Genomic DNA, 21,643 nt, shown 5'->3' with positions numbered 1-21,643 from the left:
CAAAGAAGCACTGTGAAGTAGGGTTAAAAAGGGGCTGCCACATTTGAAATCACATGCAATAGCAACACTATATCATGATGACTCTCAAGGAATGGGCAATGTGGTGATTAAACAAATTCCTTACTATCTGAGGTAAGGTTAGGGGTTAGGTTAAGGTTAAAGGTTACATTATGGTTGGATAAATTGGATGTCTTATTAGTCAACACTTGCAACATGGCATGTCTTCCATGTCCCTGTTCAAATACTTGTATAATGCAGCATTAAGTAAGCACCAATTAGACATGACTGCACAGGCGAAAGCTATTCACCTGTCTAAGTGCAAAAGGTCTGATAAACACAAAACCCTTGTGTCTGGGTAGAAAGACAGATGGACAGTAACAACAGACTCTATTACCACCACTCTCTCTCTCTCTCTCACACACACACACACACACGCAAAGACACCCTGTTGTCACACTCCCCCTCCAGAGCCTCACTCTCATCATCATTCCTATACTCATTTACTCCTACCAACCACAGGACTCAGAGGAGCTACAACTGGCTCTGTCAATGAACTGTGACAAGGTGTTGTTCTTTGGGTTTTTCTCCTCCCTCTCTCGCCTTCCGGGAACACTAATTGGCCACATGCAGAGTAATGTGACCAATCGAATCATCCTCGGCAGAGAGCCGGAGCTGCAGATCGGAAGAGCAGAGCGTTGGGCTCAGTCCGGCTCCCACGCCGAAGAGTTCCTGGGGTGACACTATCTTTTCCTCCCTTTACCTCGGGAATACCTTGGGATTTACCCCCCATCTTCTCATCCCACGGATTTGGTGGTTTTCCCGCCCCTCGCCTCGCCTCCTGCCCGCCCTCGGATCAGAGCTCGGGTGAAAAGGGCACCATCAGAGGGGTGATCGCTGGCCCTGGTGCAACACTACAGTGAGTAACCTTAAGGACAGACAGGGAGTAAGGCGATCCCAGCCACTGAGAGGGGGTGATACGAGACTGTGTGTGTGAGAGAGAGAGAGAGAGAGAGAGAGAGAGAGAGAGAGAGAGAGAGAGAGAGAGAGAGAGAGAGAGAGAGAGGGAGAGAGAGAGAGAGACAGACAGACAGACAGACAGACAGACAGACAGACAGACAGACAGACAGACAGACAGACAGACAGACAGACAGACAGACAGACAGACAGACAGACAGAGAGAGACAGAGTCAGAGAGGAGACACACAGAGAGAGAGAGAGAGAGAGAGAGAGAGAGAGAGAGAGGTGAGACTGTGGTGCATCACTACAGAAAGAAAATACAAAATGTTTACTTTCAACTTTAAATTGTAAGATGGATTTTGTGCAATATCCTTGAACATTGTGCAAGAACTTGACCGGGGGAATCACCGATTTCGGCTAAACTTAACCAAGACTGTATCTACTGTCAATAATGTACATGTAAATGAATACATAAACACAGCTTGTACCCTTAGAGACCCTAGACTGAAGAAGTCAAATAACAGGTCAACTTTTTCCAGCTAGAAGTAACAAAATGGGTGTTTCTTTTAATTTTTAACACATGTTAGATATAGGCCTAAGTAGGACAATGGCAGGTCAACTTGCACAACCTGTCCAACTCTGTTTAATAACCACAGAGAAAGCATTTACAGGATTTATCTATAAGATAACTGAGTGTCTATAACTGTTTAGCTCTGGGTGGTTAACAGGTTCTCCCCACTTGTTCTCAATGGATCTTTAAGGGGATGGGGGTAAAGCTGGACAATAGAATGGGGAATGGAGTTTCCATCCATATGCTATTAAACAACATTCGTCAGATGCGGTAATCAATACCAGTGGAGGCTAGTGGAGGGTGAAATCGGAGGACAAGTAAAACAGCCTCTCCTTTCATATACCGATACCCCTTAAACTTTGACACCTAAGACAAACACTCAATAACATGCTAGTAATATGTTATCTCCAATTAGCTTATCTGTGGGAAAATGGAAAAACTCTCCTGCAGCCCATTTTGCAGTATCATCGCTGGCTAAACTAAGCTATAGCTTCGGGAGCTGTGTAGCCCAGCTACAATATTTCCAACCAACAGCCCCAAACTATCTCAGCAGCCACTGAGCCCCCTCATCAATCCACACTGAGAGCACACAGACAGAGTGCTGTTTGTTAACATCATCTGATAGCCGCCGCTATCCCACATATACGCTGAGGAGAAAAGGGCCAGGGCCAAAAGACATGGGGGGATATGGGAGATTTGTAACCTCTTCTTGTGTGTGATTGTGTATCTATGTGATTGTGTGTGTGTGTGTGTGTCTATGAGATTGTGTGTGTGTGTGTGTGTCTATGTGATTGTGTGTGTGTGTGTGTTTGCCTCCTCTGCACGCCGTATGCCCCTCATGTGACGGCCTCTCTGATGGCCTCTCTCAAGATGGCATCCCGCCTCCTCAGGAAAATGAAGCACTTCTAACTGTGCTAACACATAGCCATGTTTACTATTACCCTATAGAATTTCTGTAATAACAGGCCCATGCTTGCCCTAGAGAGAAGAAGTGGTAGCTAGCAGCTAGCCTCCGCAGCCTGACTTGTAGCCTGTACCAGTGACTAGTTCTGACTGTAAAGAATCTGTCGTTGAATTAGCCAACATAAGTGCTTCAATATTCCACATTTTATGACACACAATTACAGAGGTTGAAAAGTACAAAATTGTCATACTTGACTAAAAGTATAGATACCTTAATAGAAACTTACTCAAGTAAAAGTGAAAGTCATCCAGTAAAATGCTACTTGAATAAAAGTTTTAAAGTATATGGTTTAAAATATACTTAAGTGTCAAAAGTAAATGTAGTTGCTAAAATATACTTAAGTGTATCAAAGTTAAAGTAAAAGTATAAATCACTTAAAATTCCTTATATTAAGCAAAGTAGACTGCACCATTTTCTTGTTTTTAAAATGTATGGACAGACAGGGGCACACTCCCACACATTATTTACAAAAGATGCATTTGTGTTTAGTGAGTCCGCCAGGCCAGAGGCAGTAGGGGTGACCACGTGTTCTCTTGATAAGTGCTTGAATCTGACCATTTTCCTGTCCCGTTAAGCATTCAAAATGTAACAAGTACTTTTGGTTGTCATTGAAAATGTATGAAGTATAAAGTGCAATATTTTCTTCAGGAATGTAGTGAAGTAAAAGTAAAAGTAGTCAAAAATATAAATAGTAAAGTACAGATACCCCCCAAAACTACTTAAGTAGCACTTTAAAGTATTTTCACTTAAGTACTTTACACCACTGCACAATTATAATGTTGATGATAAAAATCCCTTACTCCAGCGAGGCTCCCACAACATTTAGCAACAATTGAATATTTTGTAACTGTCCTCATGTGTAGTCAAGGCTCAGGGCTAGTTTTTACTACCAAGTGTAATTTTATCCCTTACCCAGAAAAACAGAAAAACGATAACACAATTTTACCGTGTGAACTGTACAGATATTGTACAGCTTTCGACATGTACATTATTTAAGTGTTTTTGTATCAAAGGAACAGCTTTGTTAGCTGTATCAAGAGCGTCTGCTAAATGACTTAAATGTAATGTAATGTATACTTACAGACAGTGCAGGGTTCACAGTTTACAGGCTAAAGTTACACACAGAACAATCCCTTTAAGTCCCTCTGGTCCATGATGTGAGTAAGATACAGCACTTAAAAAACATTTTGTAAAATATATGTGCAATGTTTTCTCAGCTCGTCTCTTAAAGCTAGCTATATATACACAATGCAATCAAGAGACTTCATAAAAAGCACATTTAATCTCATATAAACCTCAAACATGATCATACTCTATTCTTGGTGAACCTTGTTCGAGTTCTGACAGAAAAATCATATAGCCATCATATAGGCTACAGTCAGTACATGAGGAGGGTGTATATTATTTGTCATCCATAAAGCATATTAACATGTTGCTGAACAAGACTAGAGAACAGAAGGGAGAGTGAAGTCCCAGTCTGGTACTGTAGTGATTGTTACTGAGTCTGTTCCTCCAAGATTAAACTCACCACATTCCTGCTCTGCATGTCGCTGTGTTCCACTGACAGATACCCCACTGAGTACTTCTCTAATCACCTGCAACAACATTCTAGACGTTTCTGGATGTTTCTGTCTCTCTGTCTGTCCCCCTATGTACATAACGAACTGCATAACAGTGTCAAAGTGGAATTGTAAAGTCAAAGTTGTCCATGTTTATAAAGTTGTTATAAATGGTCTTCTATGATTCTTGGCATAATTATGCTTGTTTCCAGATACCTTTATCCTGACCTGCCCACTTGCCTGCCCTCGACCCCTCACCTCCCTGTAACCATGACAACCAAAATGACCAACGACCTGGACGGGAACAAGGTCTCCTCCTCCCCTCTTCTGTTGTCCACATCATCCCCATCCTACCTGTCTTGCCAGCGTCTGGTGACCAAGGATGGTCACTGTGCCCTGCGCTCCTCCCCTCCCTCTCCTGGCCTGTGGCCCTCCTGGGCCTCTGCCTCTGCCTGGCTGCTAGCTCTACAGGTAAAATAAATGAGTTGACGCACACCCTAAATAGTTGAAGAGGTGCTGCTGACTAAATGGAAAAGTAAACTTAAAATCAAAAGTTACACACAGACACTCTATGCACCTGATTCGCAGACATATATTAAGAACTTGATTATTAGACCAGGATCAGGCTTTATCTCTGTCTGGGAAACCAGCAATAATTGAATTGGTAAATATACCCTGGCTCGTCCCTGCAGGACCTGTGGGGGGCAGTGGTGTGCCTGCGCTGGCGCTGGGTCCTCTTGGCCTTCTGCACCTCCTTCGTGGCCCACTGGCTGCTGTTCGCCTGCCTGTGGTACCTACTGGCCCACTTCAATGGAGACCTGGCGGTGGAGGACCACGACGCTCCTCCAGAGGGTCACGTAGTGTGTGTCAAACACATCACCAGCTTCACTGCAGCCTTCTCTTTCTCCCTGGAGACCCAGCTGACCATAGGGTACGGCACCATGTTCCCCAGTGGGGACTGTCCCAGCGCTATAGCCCTGCTGGCGGTTCAGATGCTGCTGGGGCTCATGCTGGAAGCCTTCATCACAGGTACTTTCTAATGGAGAGGATCCCTTCTCTTTCTCACTTTCTCAGTTTGTTGTTGTACCTTTCAATGCTAAGGGAACAGCTGTTTGATCTTCATCTTCGTTATTTTACTTTCTTGTTTATATTCGGTCTTTGTTTCAATGGGTCTCTTGAGATTTAAAAAAATAGAACATACCTCATTCTAAGGAAAATGACTGATATGTAAATCTTCACTCTCTCTCTTACCCATCCCCGCCCTTCAGGTGCGTTTGTGGCTAAGATCGCCCGTCCCCAGAAGCGTGCGGGGGCCATCCAGTTCAGCCCCCAGGCGGTGGTAGGTCAGCACCAGGGCCAGCCCTGCCTCATGTTCCGGGCCACCAACCTTCTGCGCCGCCCCCTGGTGGATGTGGAGGTCAGTGCCGTCCTGTACGAAGAGAGAGACGACCAGGTCCTGCACCAGACCAACCTGGACTTCCAGCTGGACCGGCTGGGCCCCCGCCCCTGCCCATTCTTCATCTTCCCCCTCACCTTCTACCACATCCTGGACCGCCACAGCCCCCTTTACCCAGCCCTGCGTGAGGGCAGCACCAGCCACTTTGAGCTAGTGGTGTTTCTCTCCGCCTCACAGGAGGGCACGGGCGACGCCTGCCAGAAAAGAACGTCCTATCTGCGCCAGGAGATCCAGTTTGAGCGGCGCTTCGTGCCCGCCATGGGGCTGGACAAGCATGGCAGGTACCAGGTGAGCAGTCAGCACTTTGGCATGGCCCACTGCAAGGAGCCGCTGGACAAGGAGTGTGTGGTGCAGATCAACGGGGACGGGAGTGACAGGATGGAGTAAGGGGGGAAAGGAGTAGGGTGGAAGGGAAAGAGGGGTAGGAGAAAGAGGGAGAAAGAAGCGTGGGAGGAGGGGGAGGATGGGGAGAAGGAAGCATGGGAGGAGGGGGAGAAGGAAGCGTGGGAGGAGGGGGAGAAGGAAGCGTGGGAGAAGGGAAAGAAGGGGAATAGGGTAAAGCTGAGAGGAGTAAGGGACAGAGACAACTTGGGATGGATGGGTTCCAGGGTTTACAATGTGTGTGTGTGTGTGTGTGTGTGTGTGTGTGTGTGTGTGTGTGTGTGTGTGTGTGTGTGTGTGTGTGTGTGTGTGTGTGTGTGTGTGTGTGTGTGTGTGTGCGTGCGTGCGTGCGTGTGTGTGTGTGTGTGTGTGTGTGTGTGTGTGTGTGTGTGTGTGTGTGTGTGTGTGTGTGTGTGTGTGTGTGTGTGTGTGTGTGTGTGTGAGGGAGGCAGGGAGGGTAGCAACATAGGGATATAGATAGGGGCAGAAAGGGAGAGTTAGGGACATTATGGGAGGGACAGGTTTCTATGGCTCTGCTACCTGGTATCAGCTACCTACTTTTTACAGTCCCGTAGCTCTTCAAACATTCAACCTCCAGCTGCGTACCTCTAGCATCAAGGTCAGCGCACTCTCAAATGTTGTTTTTTGCCATCATTGTAAGCCTACCACATATGATACATGTATTAAACATAAGAATGAGTGTGTTTTTGTCACAACCCTGCTCGTGGGAAGTGACAAAGAGCTCTTATATGACCAGGGCACAAATAATAATATAATGATAATCAATCATTTACTTTTTGCTTTCATATAAAACCCTATTTGTTCATAGAAAATTGTGAATAACTCACCACAGGTTAATGAGAAGGGTGTGCTTGAAAGGATGCACATAACTCTGCAATGTTGGGTTGTATTGGAGAGAGTCTCCGTCTTAAATCATTTCCCGCACACAGTCTGTGCCTGTATTTAGTTTTCATGCTAGTGAGGGCTGAGAATACGCGATTTACCAAGGTACGCGATTTACCAAGGTACGCGATTTACCAAGGTACGCGATTTACCAAGGCAAGAAACTCTGACCGCAGCCCTATCCAGAAATCTGGCAGTGGCTTCTGATTAAATTACATTTTCACAGAACGGCTTGTTGCAATTTCGGTGAGGCTCTCTTGTTCAGAAAACGGTAAGTGGACTGGAGGGACAACGAATCCAGTTGTTTATGTCGTCCGTTTCGGGAAAGTACCTGCGTAATTGCACATCCAGCTCATTCAGGTGCTTCGCTATATCACTTTTGACATTGTCCGTAAGCTTGAGTTCATTTGCACACAAAAAATCATACAATGATGGAAAGACCTGTGTGTTGTCCTTGTTAATGCAGACAGAAAACTTATTGATTTTGTCCCGCACATTGAATATAGTTGTGGAGAGTCCCTGTAATCCTAGATTCAGATCATTCAGGTGAGAAACAACATCACCCAGATAGGCCAGTCGTGTGAGAAACTCATCATCATGCAAGCGGTCAGACAAGTGAAAATTATGGTCAGTAAAGAAAACTTTAAGCTCGTCTCTCAATTTTTAAAAAAACTTGTCAATACTTTGCTCCTTGATAAACAGTGCACTTCTGTATGTTGTAAAAGCGTCACATGGTCGCTGCCCATATCATTGCATAATGCAGAAAATACATGAGAGTTCAGAGGCCTTGCTTTTTAGTTTTCACTGTAGTGTCTAAAACGTATTTCAAGCTATCAGGCATTCACTTGGCAGCAAAAGCCTCTCGGTGGATGCTGCAGTGTACCCAAGTGGTGTCGGGAGCAACTGCTTGCAGGCGCGTTACCACTCCGCTATGTCTCCCTGTCATGGCTTTTGCGCCATCAGTACAGATACCAACACATCTTGACCACCAAAGTCCATTTGATGTCACAAACCTGTCCAGTACTTTAAAAATATCCTCTCATATTGTCCTGGTTTCCAGTGGTTTACAGAAGAGGATGTCTTCCTTAATTGACCACCCATAAACGTAACGGAGATACCAGGAGCTGTGCCAGGCCCGCTACGTCTGTTTACTCATCCAGCTGTAACGCGTAGAATTCACTGGCTTGTATGCGAAGCAGTAATTGTTTCAAAACATCTCCTGCCATGTCACTGATGCGTCGTGAAACAGTGTTGTTTGATGAAGTCATTGTCTGTGTAGTTTTTGTTGGCCTTTTCCCCAGCATTGCCCCAGCCATATCCAGCAGGAAGAATGAATTCCTCCACAATAGTATGGGTCTTGCCTGTCCTAGCCACTCGGTAGCTCACCATATAAGACGCTTCTAGCCCCTTCTTATAAATGGTATCTGTTGCTTTTATACGTCTTACTACTCGAAATTCGTCTTTATTCTTGCTCAAAAAACTCCTGTGGCTTATTTTTCAAATGATCATGTTTCGTTTCTAAATGCCTGCCCAAGAGTGAAGGTTTCTCGCGAGAGAGTAACGGTTAATGTGATTGGATGTTAATTATTTGACTAGGCTACCTGTATTTGACATTGTGTTGTTATTTCACTAAACACTAGATGGTTTAATTTTATTTTTGGCAGTGAAACGAGGCTACTCAGGAGAGAAAAAAACTCACCCAATTGTATAGCCCCGTTGGAAAATATAAATGTAGTGGGAATAACATTTTTATTTGGCGTACACCTGACGGCAGTGCAAGTACCCCAGTTTGGACATATCTGGTCTAGTGGAATAAAGAACACAAGATTGTAGAACATGTTCTAGCTACCTGAGAACTCTAGAACCAACAGTTACATTCACTGCCATGAAGGATGATATTCCACGATCAATAACACTACGCTGCTATGGAATACACTCTGGCTGCATTTACACAGGCAGCCCAAATCAGATATTCTGTCCAATTATTGGCAAAAGAGATTTTCCTGGTAATATTTTACAAATAATTATCAGAATTGGGCTGTCTGTGTAAACGCAGCCTCTGTAATGTAGACCATCCCACTTTGAAAGGTGACAACTCAATGTCTTCAATCATTTTAAGCTGAGGTATCACGCGTTAGAAGATATTAGTTGATTTAACTGCAACATTGATTAGATTACTGCCTTAAATGTTTATGAGAAATCTTCACTGAAATCAGTGTGTGTCTATTTACGCCAAATATTAGTCAAAGATGAAATGTAATACTATGTTATACATTGATTACACATGTTGAATATGTAAAATGCTATGGCTTTAGATTGAGCACTTTAGTGATAGGCGAAACATTTGGAGAAAGATGTAAGTAGATCATCTTTATATTTTCCCTTTGAATTTATGTAAAGACAGAAATCACTATTACATCATGCATTTGAGTCAACAGCAATAAACAAATATTAAAGAGTAAATGGAAATAATGTTATGGAAAGAAAGAGAGATAAAATCTTATTGTATCATAATACATGTTCCAATGGCTTGTACAGTGTACATTACATGTAATAAAATAATATTTTCTGAACAATTCAAATAGAGAAACAATACTTGTTCATACTTTCTCTATACTTCATTTCACAGAATCTCTCACGATACCCAATGTTTTACTAAATAACATAATATTCTATACATGTTGAACGTGGATGACAATTGGCTACAAAATGTAATCTTGTATGGCGATGAGGGTATTACAGCTGGATGTGTATGTTACTATGTCAAGTCAGCCTCGCTACCATGCTGCCCCCTGTCTTTCCTCACCGGTACTGTGCAACAGCTGTTGGAAACTTATCAGAGCAGCAAACTATATGACATCACTAGAATACACACATTATTGAGAAAGCAGACAGAATGTGATTACCATTGTTTTATTTATGGAAAAATACAATACATCCATTTCCTTTTCATTTCAGAACGCATAAGACAACATATTGCTACAGTGTTACATGATGGTATGTTTCTAGAAATTAAACAAACATGGTCAATATTCAATATAATAGTACAATCTGTATAATCTGCCAAAAGTAAAAATGTAGATTCACAGAGTGATTTTGAAAATGTTTCAACAGAAAAAAATGTTGAGAAACTGTTTTTGACACAGGTATTGTAACATTCCTTTTCCTTCTACACATACATTGGTCAATACATTTCTCCACAAAACCTTTTCAGTATGGAACATCAAACTATTAAATGACTGATGGCAAATAGAACCATCTATTTCCTTAAAATAGGCATGACCTCACTGTTTGACATGTGAGAATATTGTGTATAATAGCTAATACAATCATATTCATTAGAACAATAATAACAACAATCAATCATAATAGCCATAACATAACAATAACCGTATTAGTAATCTCTTGCATTATTCAATAAAATACTCTTATTTGTGTATTCAGGGAGGCTGTGGAACTACTTTTAAACCTCCCTTTCAGTGCATGTAAGTCTGCGTGTGATCATGGACGTTTTAGTGTGTGTGTGTGTTTTAGTGTGTCTACTGTGTTAAGAGCAGAAGGCAGACTGCAGCTCTTTGAAAGCAGCCTGTCTCCGTTTCCTATCTAGCTCCTGTCTCTTCCGTTCCTCCTGCTCCTCTCGGATCTCAGCCTCAAACTTACTGCCCACCTTCAGAGCCTGCACCTGCACCATACAACACAATTAGATCTACAGTACAGCCAGGATTATATAACACCACTCTAAATCTGTACCTGAAACATTGGATGATGTAACAGACTCAAAAACAGCACAGAACACACACACTATCACTGTATTTCTCTGTCTACCACTAGAGGTTGGATGTGGCATAAGACATGCTGATGTAGAATCCTGCTATGATGGGAAAGATGAGGAATAAATCAGGCCAGCTAATGTAAGTCAGTTCTTAAAATAGCTGAGTGCTATACATCTGGGACACATGTCACACACCCTTCCCTTGTCCAATCAACATGGTTTGTCATGGGCATTGATTCTATAACATTGACACATAAACCAACCTTTTCTCACACATACATACCCTACCGTTTAAAAGTTTGGGATTACTTCAATGTCCTTGTTTTCCATGAAAACATACATGAAATGAGTTGCAAAAATGAATAGGAAATATAGTCAAGACGTTGACAAGGATATAAATAATGATTTTTAATTGAAATAATAATTGTGTCCTTCAAACTTTGCTTTCCTCAAAGAATCCTCCATTTGCAGCAATTACAGCTTTGCAGACCTTTGGTATTGTAGTTGTCAATTTGTTGAGGTAATCTGAAGAGTTTTCACCTCATGCTTCCTGAAGCACCTCCCACAAGTTGGATTGGCTTGATGGGCACTTCTTACTTACCATACGCTCAAGCTGCCCCACAACAGCTCAACAGGGTTGAGATCCGGTGATTGTGCCTGCCACTCCATTATAGACAGAATACCAGCTGACTGCTTCTTCCCTAAATAGTTATTGCATAGTTTGGAGCTGTGCTTTGGGTCATTGTCCTGTTGTAGGAGGAAATTGGCTCCAATTAAGCGCCGTCCACAGGGTATGGCATGAAATTGCAAAATGGAGCAACAGCCTTCCCTCTTCAAGATCCCTTTTACCCTGTACAAATCTCCACATTTATCACCACCAAAGCACCCCCAGACCATCACATGCCTCCACCATGCTTGACATATGGCATCAAGCACTCCTCCAGCATCTTTTCATTTTTTTTCTGCATCTCACGAATGTTCTTCTTTGTGATCCGAATACCTCAAACTTAGATTCGTCTGTCCATAACACTTTTTTCCAATCTTCCTTCTGTCCAGTGTTTGTGTTCTTTTACTTAATCTTTTATTTTTATTGGTCAGTCTGAGATATGGATTTTCTTTGCAACTCTGCCTAGAAGGCCAGCATTCCAGAGTCACCTCTTCACTGTTGATGTTGAGACTGGAGTTTTGCGGGTACTATTTAATGAAGCTGACAGTTGAGGACTTGTGAGGAGTCCGTTTCTCAAACTAGACACTAATGTACTTGTCCTCTTGCTCAGTTGTGCACCGGGGTCTCCCACTCCTCTTTCTATTCTGGTTAGAGCCAGTTTGCGCTGTTCTGTGAAGGGAGCAGTACACAGCGTTGTACCAGATCTTCAGTTTCTTGGCAAATTCTCACATTGAATAGCCTTCATTTCTCAGAACAAGAATAGACTGACTAGTTTCAGAAGAAAGGTCTTTGTTTCTGGCCATTTTGAGCCTGTAATCAAACCCACAAATGCTGATGCTCCAGATACTCAACTAGTCTAAAGAAGGCCAGTTGTATTGCTTCTTTAATCAGGACAACAGTTTTCAGCTGTTCTAAGATAATTGCAAAAGGGTTTTCTAATGATCAATTATCCTTTTAAAATGATCAACTTGGATTAGCTAACACAACGTGCCATTGGAACACAGGAATGGTAGTTACTGATAATTGGTCTCTGTACACCTATGTAGATATCCCATTAAAAATCAGGCGTATCCAGCTACAAAAGTAATTTACAATATTAACAATGTCTCACTGTATTTCTGATGTATGTTATTTTAATGGACAAAAAAATAGATTATTTCAAAAACAAGGACATTTCTAAGTGACCCCAAACTTTTGAACGGTAGTGTACAGATATACATACAGTACCAGTCAAAAGGTTGGACTCCTACTCATTTAATGGTTTTCTTTATTTTTACTATTTTCTACATTGTAGAATAATAGTGAAGACATCAAAACTATGAAATAACACATATGGTATCATGTAGTAACCAAAAAAGTTTTAAACAAAATATATTTTATATTTGAGATTCTTCAAAGTAGCCACCTTGCCTTGATGAAAGCTTTGCAAACTCTTGGAATTCTCTCAACCCGATTAATGAGGTAGTCACCTGGAATGCATTTAAATTAAAATGTGTGCTTTGTTAAAAGTTCATTTGTGGAATTTCTTTCCTTCTAATGCATTTCAGCCAATCAGCTGTGTTGTGACAAGGTAGGTGTAGTATACAGAAGATAGCCGTATTTGGTAAAAGACCAAGTCCATATTATGGCAAGAACAGCTCAAAAAAGCAAAGAGAAATGACAGTCCATCATTACTTTACAACATGGTCAGCCAATTCAGAACATTTCAAGAACTTTGAACGTTTCTTCAAGTGCAGTCGCAAAAACCATCAAGCGCTATGATGAAACTGGCTCTCATGAAGACCACCACAGGAAAGGAAGACCAAGAGTTACCTCGGCTGCAGAGGAAAAGTTCATTAGATTTAACAGCCTCACAAATTGCAGCCCAAATAAAATGCTTCACGGAGTTCAAGTAACAGACAGATCTCAACGTCAACTGTTCAGCGGAGAATCAGGCCTTCATGGTCAAATTGCTGCAAAGAAACCACTACTAAAGGACACCAATAAGAAGAAGAGACTTGCTTGGAAATCTGTCCTTTGATCTGATGAATACAAATTTGAGATTTCTGTTTCCAACCACCTTGTCTTTGTGAGGCGCAGAGTAGGTGAACAGAGGATCTCTGCATGTGTGATTCCCACCATGAAGCATGGAGGAGGTGTGATGGTGCTTTGCAGGCGCTTTGCGGGTGATACAGTCTGTGATGTATTTAGAATTCAAGGAACACTTAACCAGCATGGCTACCACAGCATTCTGCAGCGATACGCCATCCCATCTCATTTGTTTTTCAACATTACAATGACCCCACACACCTCCAGGCTGTGTAAGGGCTATTTGACCAAGGTGAGTGATGGACTGCAGCATCAGATGACCTGGCCTCCACAATCACCTGACCTCAACCCAATTGAGATTGTTTGGGATGAGTTGGACCACAGAGTGAAGGAAAAGCAGCCAACAAATCCTCTGCATATGTGGGAACTCCATCATATGCTGGAAAATAATGTTGGAAAAGCATTCTTCATGAAGCTGGTTGAAAGAATGCCAAGAGTGTGCAAAACTGTCATCAAGGCAAAAGTGTGGCTACTTTGAAGAATCTAAAATATAAAATCTATTTTTATTTGTTTAACACTTTTTTGGTTACTAAATTATTCTATATGTGTTTTTTCATCGTGTTGAAGTCTTCACTATTATTATACAATGTAGAAAATAGTAAAAAATAAAGAAAAACCCTTAAATGAGTAGGTGTCCAAACTTTTGACTGGTAACTGTACACACACACACACACACACACACACACACACACACACACACACACACACACACACACACACACACACACACACACACACACACACACACACACACACACACACACACGCACACACACACACACACACACACTAGAGGTCGACCGATTAATCAGAATGGCTGATTAATTGGGGCCGATTTCAAGTGTTCATAATAATCGTAAATCTGTATTTTTGGGCGCCGATTTTGCCTAATCTTTTTTTTATATACCTTTATTTAACTAGGCAAGTCAATTAACACATTCTTATTTTCAATGACGGCCTAGGAACGGTGGGTTAACTACTGTTCAGGGGCATAACGAAAGATTTTCACCTTGTCAGCTTGGGGGACCAACCTTGCAACCCTACAGTTACTAATGCAATGCTCTAACCACCTGCCTCTCATTGCACTCCACGAGGAGCCTGCCTGTTACGTGAATGCAGTAGAAGCCAAGGTAAGTTGCTAGCTAGCATTAAACTTATCTTATAAAAAACAATCAATCAATCATAATCACTAGTTATAACTACACATGGTTGATGATATTACTCGTTTATCTAGCGTGTCCTGCGTTGAATATAATCGATGCAATGCTGGGGGATGATTTAACAAAAGCGCATTTGCGAAAGAATCACAATCGTTGGACGACTGTACCTAACCATAAACACCAATGCCTTTCTTAAAATCAATACACAGAAGTATATATTTTTCAACCTGCATATTTAGCTTCAAGAAATTCAGGTTAGCAGGCAATATTAACCAGGTGAAATGGTGTCATTTCTCTTGCGTTCATTGCACGCAGAGTCAGGGTATATGCAACAGTTTGGACAGCCTGGCTCATTGCGAACTAATTTGCCAGAATTTTACGTAATTATGACATAACATTGAAGGTTGTGCAATGTAACAAGAATATTTAAACTTGGGGATGCCACCCATTAGATAAAATACAGAACGGTTCCGTATTTCACTGAAATAATAAACGTTTTGTTTTCGAAATGATAGTTTCCGGATTCTACCATATTAATGACCAAAGGCTCGTATTTCTGTGTGTTATTATGTTATAATTAAGTCTATGATTTGATAGAGCAGTCTGACTGAGCAATGGTAGGCAGCAGCAGGCTCGTAAGCATTCATTCAAACAGCACTTTTGTGCGTTTTGCCAGCAGCTCTTCGCAAGCACAGCACTGTTCATGACTTCAAGCCTATCAGCCTAATGGCTGGTGTAACCGATGTGAAATGGCTAGCTAGTTAGCTGGTGTGTGTGCTAATAGCGTTTCAAACGTCACTCACTCTGAGACTTGGAGTAGTTATTCCCCTTGCTCTGCAAGGGCTGCGGCTTTTGTGGAGCGATGGGTAACGCTGCTTCGAGTGTGGCTGTTGTCGATGTGTTCCTGGTTCGAGCCCAGGTAGGGGCGAGGAGAGGGACGGAAGCTATACTGTTACACTGGCAATACTATAGTGCCTATAAGAACATAGAACATCCAATAGTCAAATACTATATTAACAACAACCTATAATCTCTTACCTTAGAATATTGAAGTCTCATGTTAAAAGGAACCACCAACTTTCATATGTTCTCATTTTTATTTTTATTTTTTTTATTTCACCTTTATTTAACCAGGTAGGCTAGTTGAGAACAAGTTCTCATTTGCAACTGCGACCTGGCCAAGATAAAGCATAGCAGTGTGAACAGACAACACAGAGTTACACATGGAGTAAACAATTAGCAAGTCAATAACACAGTAGAAAAAATGGGCAGTCTATATACAATGTGTGCAAAAGGCATGAGGAGGTAGGCGAATAATACAATTTTGCAGATTAACACTGGAGTGATAAATGATCAGATGGTCATGTACAGGTAGAGATATTGGTGTGCAAAAGAGCAGAAAAGTAAATAAATAAAAACAGTATAAAAACAGTATGGGAATGAGGTAGGTGAAAATGGGTGAGCTATTTACCTATAGACTATGTACAGCTGCAGCGATTGGTTAGCTGCTCGGATAGCTGATGTTTGAAGTTGGTGAGGGAGATAAAAGTCTCCAACTTCAGCGATTTTTGCAATTCGTTCCAGTCACAGGCAGCAGAGTACTGGAACGAAAGGCGGCCAAATGAGGTGTTGGCTTTAGGGATGATCAGTGAGATACACCTGCTGGAGCGCGTGCTACGGATGGGTGTTGCCATCGTGACCAGTGAACTGAGATAAGGCGGAGCTTTACCTAGCATGGACTTGTAGATGACCTGGAGCCAGTGGGTCTGGCAACGAATATGTAGTGAGGGCCAGCCGACTAGAGCATACAAGTCGCAGTGGTGGGTGGTATAAGGTGCTTTAGTGACAAAACGGATGGCACTGTGATAGACTGCATCCAGTTTGCTGAGTAGAGTGTTGGAAGCCATTTTGTAGATGACATCGCCGAAGTCGAGGATCGGTAGGATAGTCAGTTTTACTAGGGTAAGCTTGGCAGCGTGAGTGAAGGAGGCTTTGTTGCGGAATAGAAAGCCGACTCTTGATTTGATTTTTGATTGGAGATGTTTGATGTGAGTCTGGAAGGAGAGTTTGCAGTCTAGCCAGACACCTAGGTACTTATAGATGTCCACATATTCAAGGTTGGAACCATCCAGGGTGGTGATGCTAGTCGGGCATGCGGGTGCAGGCAGCGATCGGTTGAAAAGCATGCATTTGGTTTTACTCGCGTTTAAGAGCAGTTGGAGGCCACGGAAGGAGTGCTGTATGGCATTGAAGCTCGTTTGGAGGTTTGATAGCACAGTGTCCAAGGACGGGCCGGAAGTATATAGAATGGTGTCGTCTGCGTAGAGGTGGATCAGGGAATCGCCCGCAGCAAGAGCAACATCATTGATATATACAGAGAAAAGAGTCGGCCCGAGAATTGAACCCTGTGGCACCCCCATAGAGACTGCCAGAGGACCGGACAGCATGCCCTCCGATTTGACACACTGAACTCTGTTTGCAAAGTAATTGGTGAACCAGGCAAGGCAGTCATCCGAAAAACCGAGGCTGTTGAGTCTGCCGATAAGAATATGGTGATTGACAGAGTCGAAAGCCTTGGCGAGGTCGATGAAGACGGCTGCACAGTACTGTCTTTTATCGATGGCGGTTATGATATCGTTTAGTACCTTGAGTGTGGCTGAGGTGCACCCGTGACCGGCTCGGAAACCAGATTGCACAGCGGAGAAGGTACGGTGGGATTCGAGATGGTCAGTGACCTGTTTGTTGACTTGGCTTTCGAAGACCTTAGATAGGCAGGGCAGGATGGATATAGGTCTATAGCAGTTTGGGTCCAGGGTGTCTCCCCTTTGAAGAGAGGGATGACTGCGGCAGCTTTCCAATCCTTGGGGATCTCAGACGATATGAAAGAGAGGTTGAACAGGCTGGTAATAGGGGTTGCGACAATGGCGGCAGATAGTTTCAGAAATAGCGGGTCCAGATTGTCAAGCCCAGCTGATTTGTACGGGTCCAGGTTTTGCAGCTCTTTCAGAACATCTGCTATCTGGATTTGGGTAAAGGAGAACCTGCAGAGGCTTGGGTGAGGAACTACGGGGGGCGGAGCTGTTGGCCGAGGTTGGAGTAGCCAGGCGGAAGGCATGGCCAGCCGTTGAGAAGTGCTTATTGAAGTTTTCGATAATCATGGATTTATCGGTGGAGACCGTGTTTCCTAGCCTCAGTGCAGTGGGCAGCTGGGAGGAGGTGCTCTTGTTCTCCATGGACTTCACAGTGTCCCAGAACTTTTTGGAGTTGGAGCTACAGGATGCAAACTTCTGCCTGAAGAAGCTGGCCTTAGCTTTCCTGACTGACTGCGTGTATTGGTTCCTGACTTCCCTGAACAGTTGCATATCACGGGGGCTATTCGATGCTATTGCAGTCCGCCACAGGATGTTTTTGTGCTGGTCGAGGGCAGTCAGGTCTGGAGTGAACCAAGGGCTGTATCTGTTCTTGGTTCTGCATTTTTTGAACGGAGCATGCTTATCTAAAATGTTCTGAGCAAGGAACTCAAACTTTTTTACATGGCACATATTGCACTTTTACTTCTCCAACAATTTGTTTTTGCATTATTTAAACCAAATTGAACATGTTTCATTATTTATTTGAGGCTAAATGGATTTTTATTGATGTATTGTATTAAGTTAAAATAAGTGTTCATTCAGTATTGTTGTAATTGTCATTATTACAAATACATTTTAAAAACGTGTCTGATTAATCGGCATCGGCTTTTTTTGGTCCTCTAATAATCGGTTATCGGTATCGGCGTTGAAAAATCAAAATCGGTCGACCTCTAACACACACACACCACACACCACACACCACACACACACACACACACACACACACACACACACACACACACACACACACACACACACACACACACATCTCTCTCTCTCTCTCCTCTTCCTCCATCCCAGTCCTACCTTAGCCTCGAAAAAGGCCCGTGCCCCCATGACTCCCTCTGTGGAGACGTCTATCTCAGACAGTCTGGCCAGAGCCATCAGACCACTCTCCTCCAGCAGCTCGCCTGCAGCTGCTCGCCTGAAGATCAGCAGGAACTGGAGGAGAAAGGAAAACATCAAGGTGGGTAAGAGAGGCTCAGGCAGAACTATACATATCTATACTTTTTGGATCAGTAGATTGTAAAATATATACATAGACACAGAGTTGTATTACAGTGCACTGCGCATTGTGAAATAAACAGAATATGTTATTGTAGGTCATTTTTTGCTCTAAAATGGCTATGAAATGACTTTTTTTGTCAAATATAGGGTCCTACATTTAATGTACTGCCACACCAATTGTGTTTCATAGCTTGCAATCCCTACAAAGCTTCACTTAAGTGATCATGCCCAAGAAGCCCGTGTTTGGAGGATATATTGGCACGGGTGTTCGTCCGGTAAACTGTGCCAAAATATCCTCCAAACACCGGCCATTGAGGGCATTATCACTTTATACAACGGGTTACCAACATATTCAAATAATGATGGACATATTTTCATTAAAAAGTTATTTTTATGAATTTATTCATACTATTTCATCCTTCCACAAGATATAGTCCCGACACAAATCTAGGGTTGCTGCCCAAACTGGGTGGTCGTTCGTTCTATTGGTCCGGTTGTTAGAGACGCGACCCAGACGTTCAGTCTTTTTTTTCTGTATCCGTGGACGCGAGCGATCCAGTCGTTTGTTCTAAATGTAGCTTTGCAATACTGGCTGGCAATTTTCTTATCCCTTACTTGCTAGCTAGCCAACTACGGCTAACTTACAGTCACTTCAAAAAGTGCAGCCAGAATAACAGCAAAGTAGCTGCATTTGCATTTGTTTAAGCTGCTTTCTAGAGACATTTATTTGGAAACATCCATAACAATGAGATAATGAGGCACGATTTCGCCTGGCATAGAAAATGTGCTCTCTCGTCAGTACACTGTTGTTCAGAGGAGCTAGCCAACAACACAGCTAACACAATCACTTCAAACTGGAGCTGGAAAGATTGCGAATTAGCTCCTGAGAAGGGAGAGGGAGGGGGTAGGAAAGAGAAGGAGGGAGACAGGGAGAGTGGGAGGAAGAAGAGAGAGGGAAGGGGTAGAAAAGAGAAGGAGAGCCCTAGGACAGCAACAGCAACACAATTAGACCCAACCAAATCATGAGAAAACAAAAAGAGAATTACTTGAAACATTGGAAGGAATTTACCAAACAACAGAGCAAACTAGAATGCTATTTGGCCCTAAAACAGAGGGTACACAGTGGCAGAATACCTGACCACTGTGACTGACCCACAATTAAGGAAAGTTTTGACTATGTACAGACTCAGTGAGCACAGCCTTGCTATTAAGAGACCCCCCCATACACACAGAGTGATATGGAGACACAGCCTTTTACAGACAGTCCTGAGAGCAGTGCAGTGCCTTCAGAAAGTATTCATACCTCTTGACTTATTACACATTTTGTTGTTACAGCCTGAATTCAAAATTGCGAGAAAATCCCCAATAATAATGTCACCCACCTACCCACAATACCCCATAATGATAACGTTTAATGTTTGCACATTTATTAAAAATGAAATTCTGAAATTTACATAAGTATTCACACCCCTGTCTTGCCATAGATTTAAGTAAAAACTGTAACTTGGCCACTCAGGAACATTCATGGTCTTATTGGTAAGCAACTCCAGTGTAGATTTGGCCTTGTGTTTTAGGTTATTGTCCTGCTGAAAGGTGAATTCCTCTCCCAGTGTCTGGTGGAAAACAGACTGAACCAGGTTTCCTCTAGGATTTTGCCTGTGCTTAGCTCCATTCCGTAAATTATCTTAAATTATCCTGAAAAACTCCCTTGTCCTTAAAGATTACAAGCATACCCATAACATGACCCAGCCACCACTATGCTTGAAAATATGGAGAGTGGTACTCAGTAATGTGTTGTATTGGATTTGCCACAAACATAACACTTTTTATTCAGGACAAAAAGATAATTGCTTTGCCACATGTTTTGCAGTATTAATTTAGTGCCTTGTTTCAAAGAGGATGCATGTATTGAAATATTTGTATTCTGTACAGGCTTCCTTCTTTTCACTCTGTCAATTAGGTTAGTATTGTGGAGTAACTACAATGCTGTTGATCCATCCTCAGTTTTCTCCTTTCTCCTATCAACTCTGTAACTGTTTTAAAGTCCCCATTGGCATCATGGTGAAATCTCTGAGAGGTTTCCTTCCTCTCCGGCTACTGAGTTTGGAAGGACACCTGTATTTTTGTAGTGACTGGGTGTATTGATACACCATCCAAAGTGCATTAAAAATGTTACATGTTCAAAGGGATATTCAATATCTGTAGTTTTATTTTTAATCATCTGCCAATAGGGGCACTTCTTTGCGAGGCATTAGAAAACCTCCCTGGTCTTTGTGTTTGAATCTGTGTTTGAAATTCACTGTTCGACTGAGGGACCTTACAGATAATGTTTGGGGTACATTAATGTCATTTAAAAAATCATGTCTAACATTAGTATTGCACACAGGGTGAGTCCATGCAACTTACTATGTGACTTGTTAAGCACATTTACACTCCTGAAAGTATTTAGACTTGCCATAACAAAGGGGTTAAAAACTTATTAACTCAAGACATTTCAGCTTTTCCTTTTTAATTAAGTAGCAAAAATTCTAAACATAAAAATAACATGTTTCTACTTTGACATTATGGGGTATTGTGTGTAGGCCAATGACAACGAAAATATCAATTGAATCCATTTTAAATTCAGATTGTAACACAACAAAATGTTGGAAAGTCAAGTGTGAATACTTTCTGAAGGCACTATATGTTTTACTGCAGTTAGAAAATACACACTGTAATTAACAGGCCTCTATGAGGCACACACACACACACACACACACACACACACACACACACACACACACACACACACACACACACACACACACACAGGGAAATTGACATGGAAGTAGACAATACAGTACACACACCTCTCTGTAGCTCAGCTTGCCGTCGAAGTCCTCATCCACCTCTTTGATCATGTTCTTGAGGCCCAGGTGGGTCTGAGGAGCTCCCAGCTTCTCCATCATCATCTTCAGCTCCATCAGGTCTATGAAGCCGTCCTTACCACTGTCAAACCTACAGAAAGAAGAGGGTTGATCCATGAA

General features: G+C 42.4%; 2 protein-coding genes across 2 annotated transcripts in view; one reads left to right on the top strand and one right to left on the bottom strand.

Moving 5' to 3' along the window:
- The first annotated feature begins 698 nt into the window (after positions 1-698).
- Positions 699-5,909, top strand: kcnj13 (potassium inwardly rectifying channel subfamily J member 13). Its single transcript, XM_052467976.1, has 4 exons — positions 699-916; positions 4,264-4,522; positions 4,744-5,080; positions 5,320-5,909. The coding sequence occupies exons 2-4, from the start codon at positions 4,322-4,324 to the stop codon at positions 5,892-5,894; spliced, it is 1,113 nt and encodes a 370-aa protein (XP_052323936.1). The 5' UTR covers positions 699-916; positions 4,264-4,321; the 3' UTR covers positions 5,895-5,909.
- A 3,779-nt stretch (positions 5,910-9,688) lies between these two features.
- LOC118372238 (EF-hand domain-containing protein D1-like) overlaps positions 9,689-21,643 on the bottom strand; it is a 26,618-nt gene continuing 14,663 nt past the window's right edge. Inside the window, exons 2-4 of the mRNA XM_035758058.2 lie at positions 21,467-21,614; positions 18,417-18,551; positions 9,689-10,473 (exon numbers count right to left, since the gene is read on the bottom strand). Of these exons, the coding sequence (XP_035613951.1) occupies positions 10,339-10,473; positions 18,417-18,551; positions 21,467-21,614 (418 nt within the window). The 3' untranslated portion in view covers positions 9,689-10,338. The remainder of the gene's footprint in view (positions 10,474-18,416; positions 18,552-21,466; positions 21,615-21,643) is intronic.

Source organism: Oncorhynchus keta, chromosome 18, assembly GCF_023373465.1.
Source record: "Oncorhynchus keta strain PuntledgeMale-10-30-2019 chromosome 18, Oket_V2, whole genome shotgun sequence".
Lineage (NCBI taxonomy): Eukaryota > Metazoa > Chordata > Actinopteri > Salmoniformes > Salmonidae > Oncorhynchus > Oncorhynchus keta.
This window is presented reverse-complemented; position numbering and strand designations above follow the sequence as displayed.

Bases quoted from the DNA above. Each gene is read 5' to 3' on its own strand.
- kcnj13 (XM_052467976.1), top strand. From the start codon at position 4,322: ATGACAACCAAAATGACCAACGACCTGGACGGGAACAAGGTCTCCTCC. The intron at 4,523-4,743 runs GTAAAATAAATG...TCGTCCCTGCAG, and splicing joins CCTGGCTGCTAGCTCTACAG to GACCTGTGGGGGGCAGTGGT. The intron at 5,081-5,319 runs GTACTTTCTAAT...CCCGCCCTTCAG, and splicing joins GCTGGAAGCCTTCATCACAG to GTGCGTTTGTGGCTAAGATC.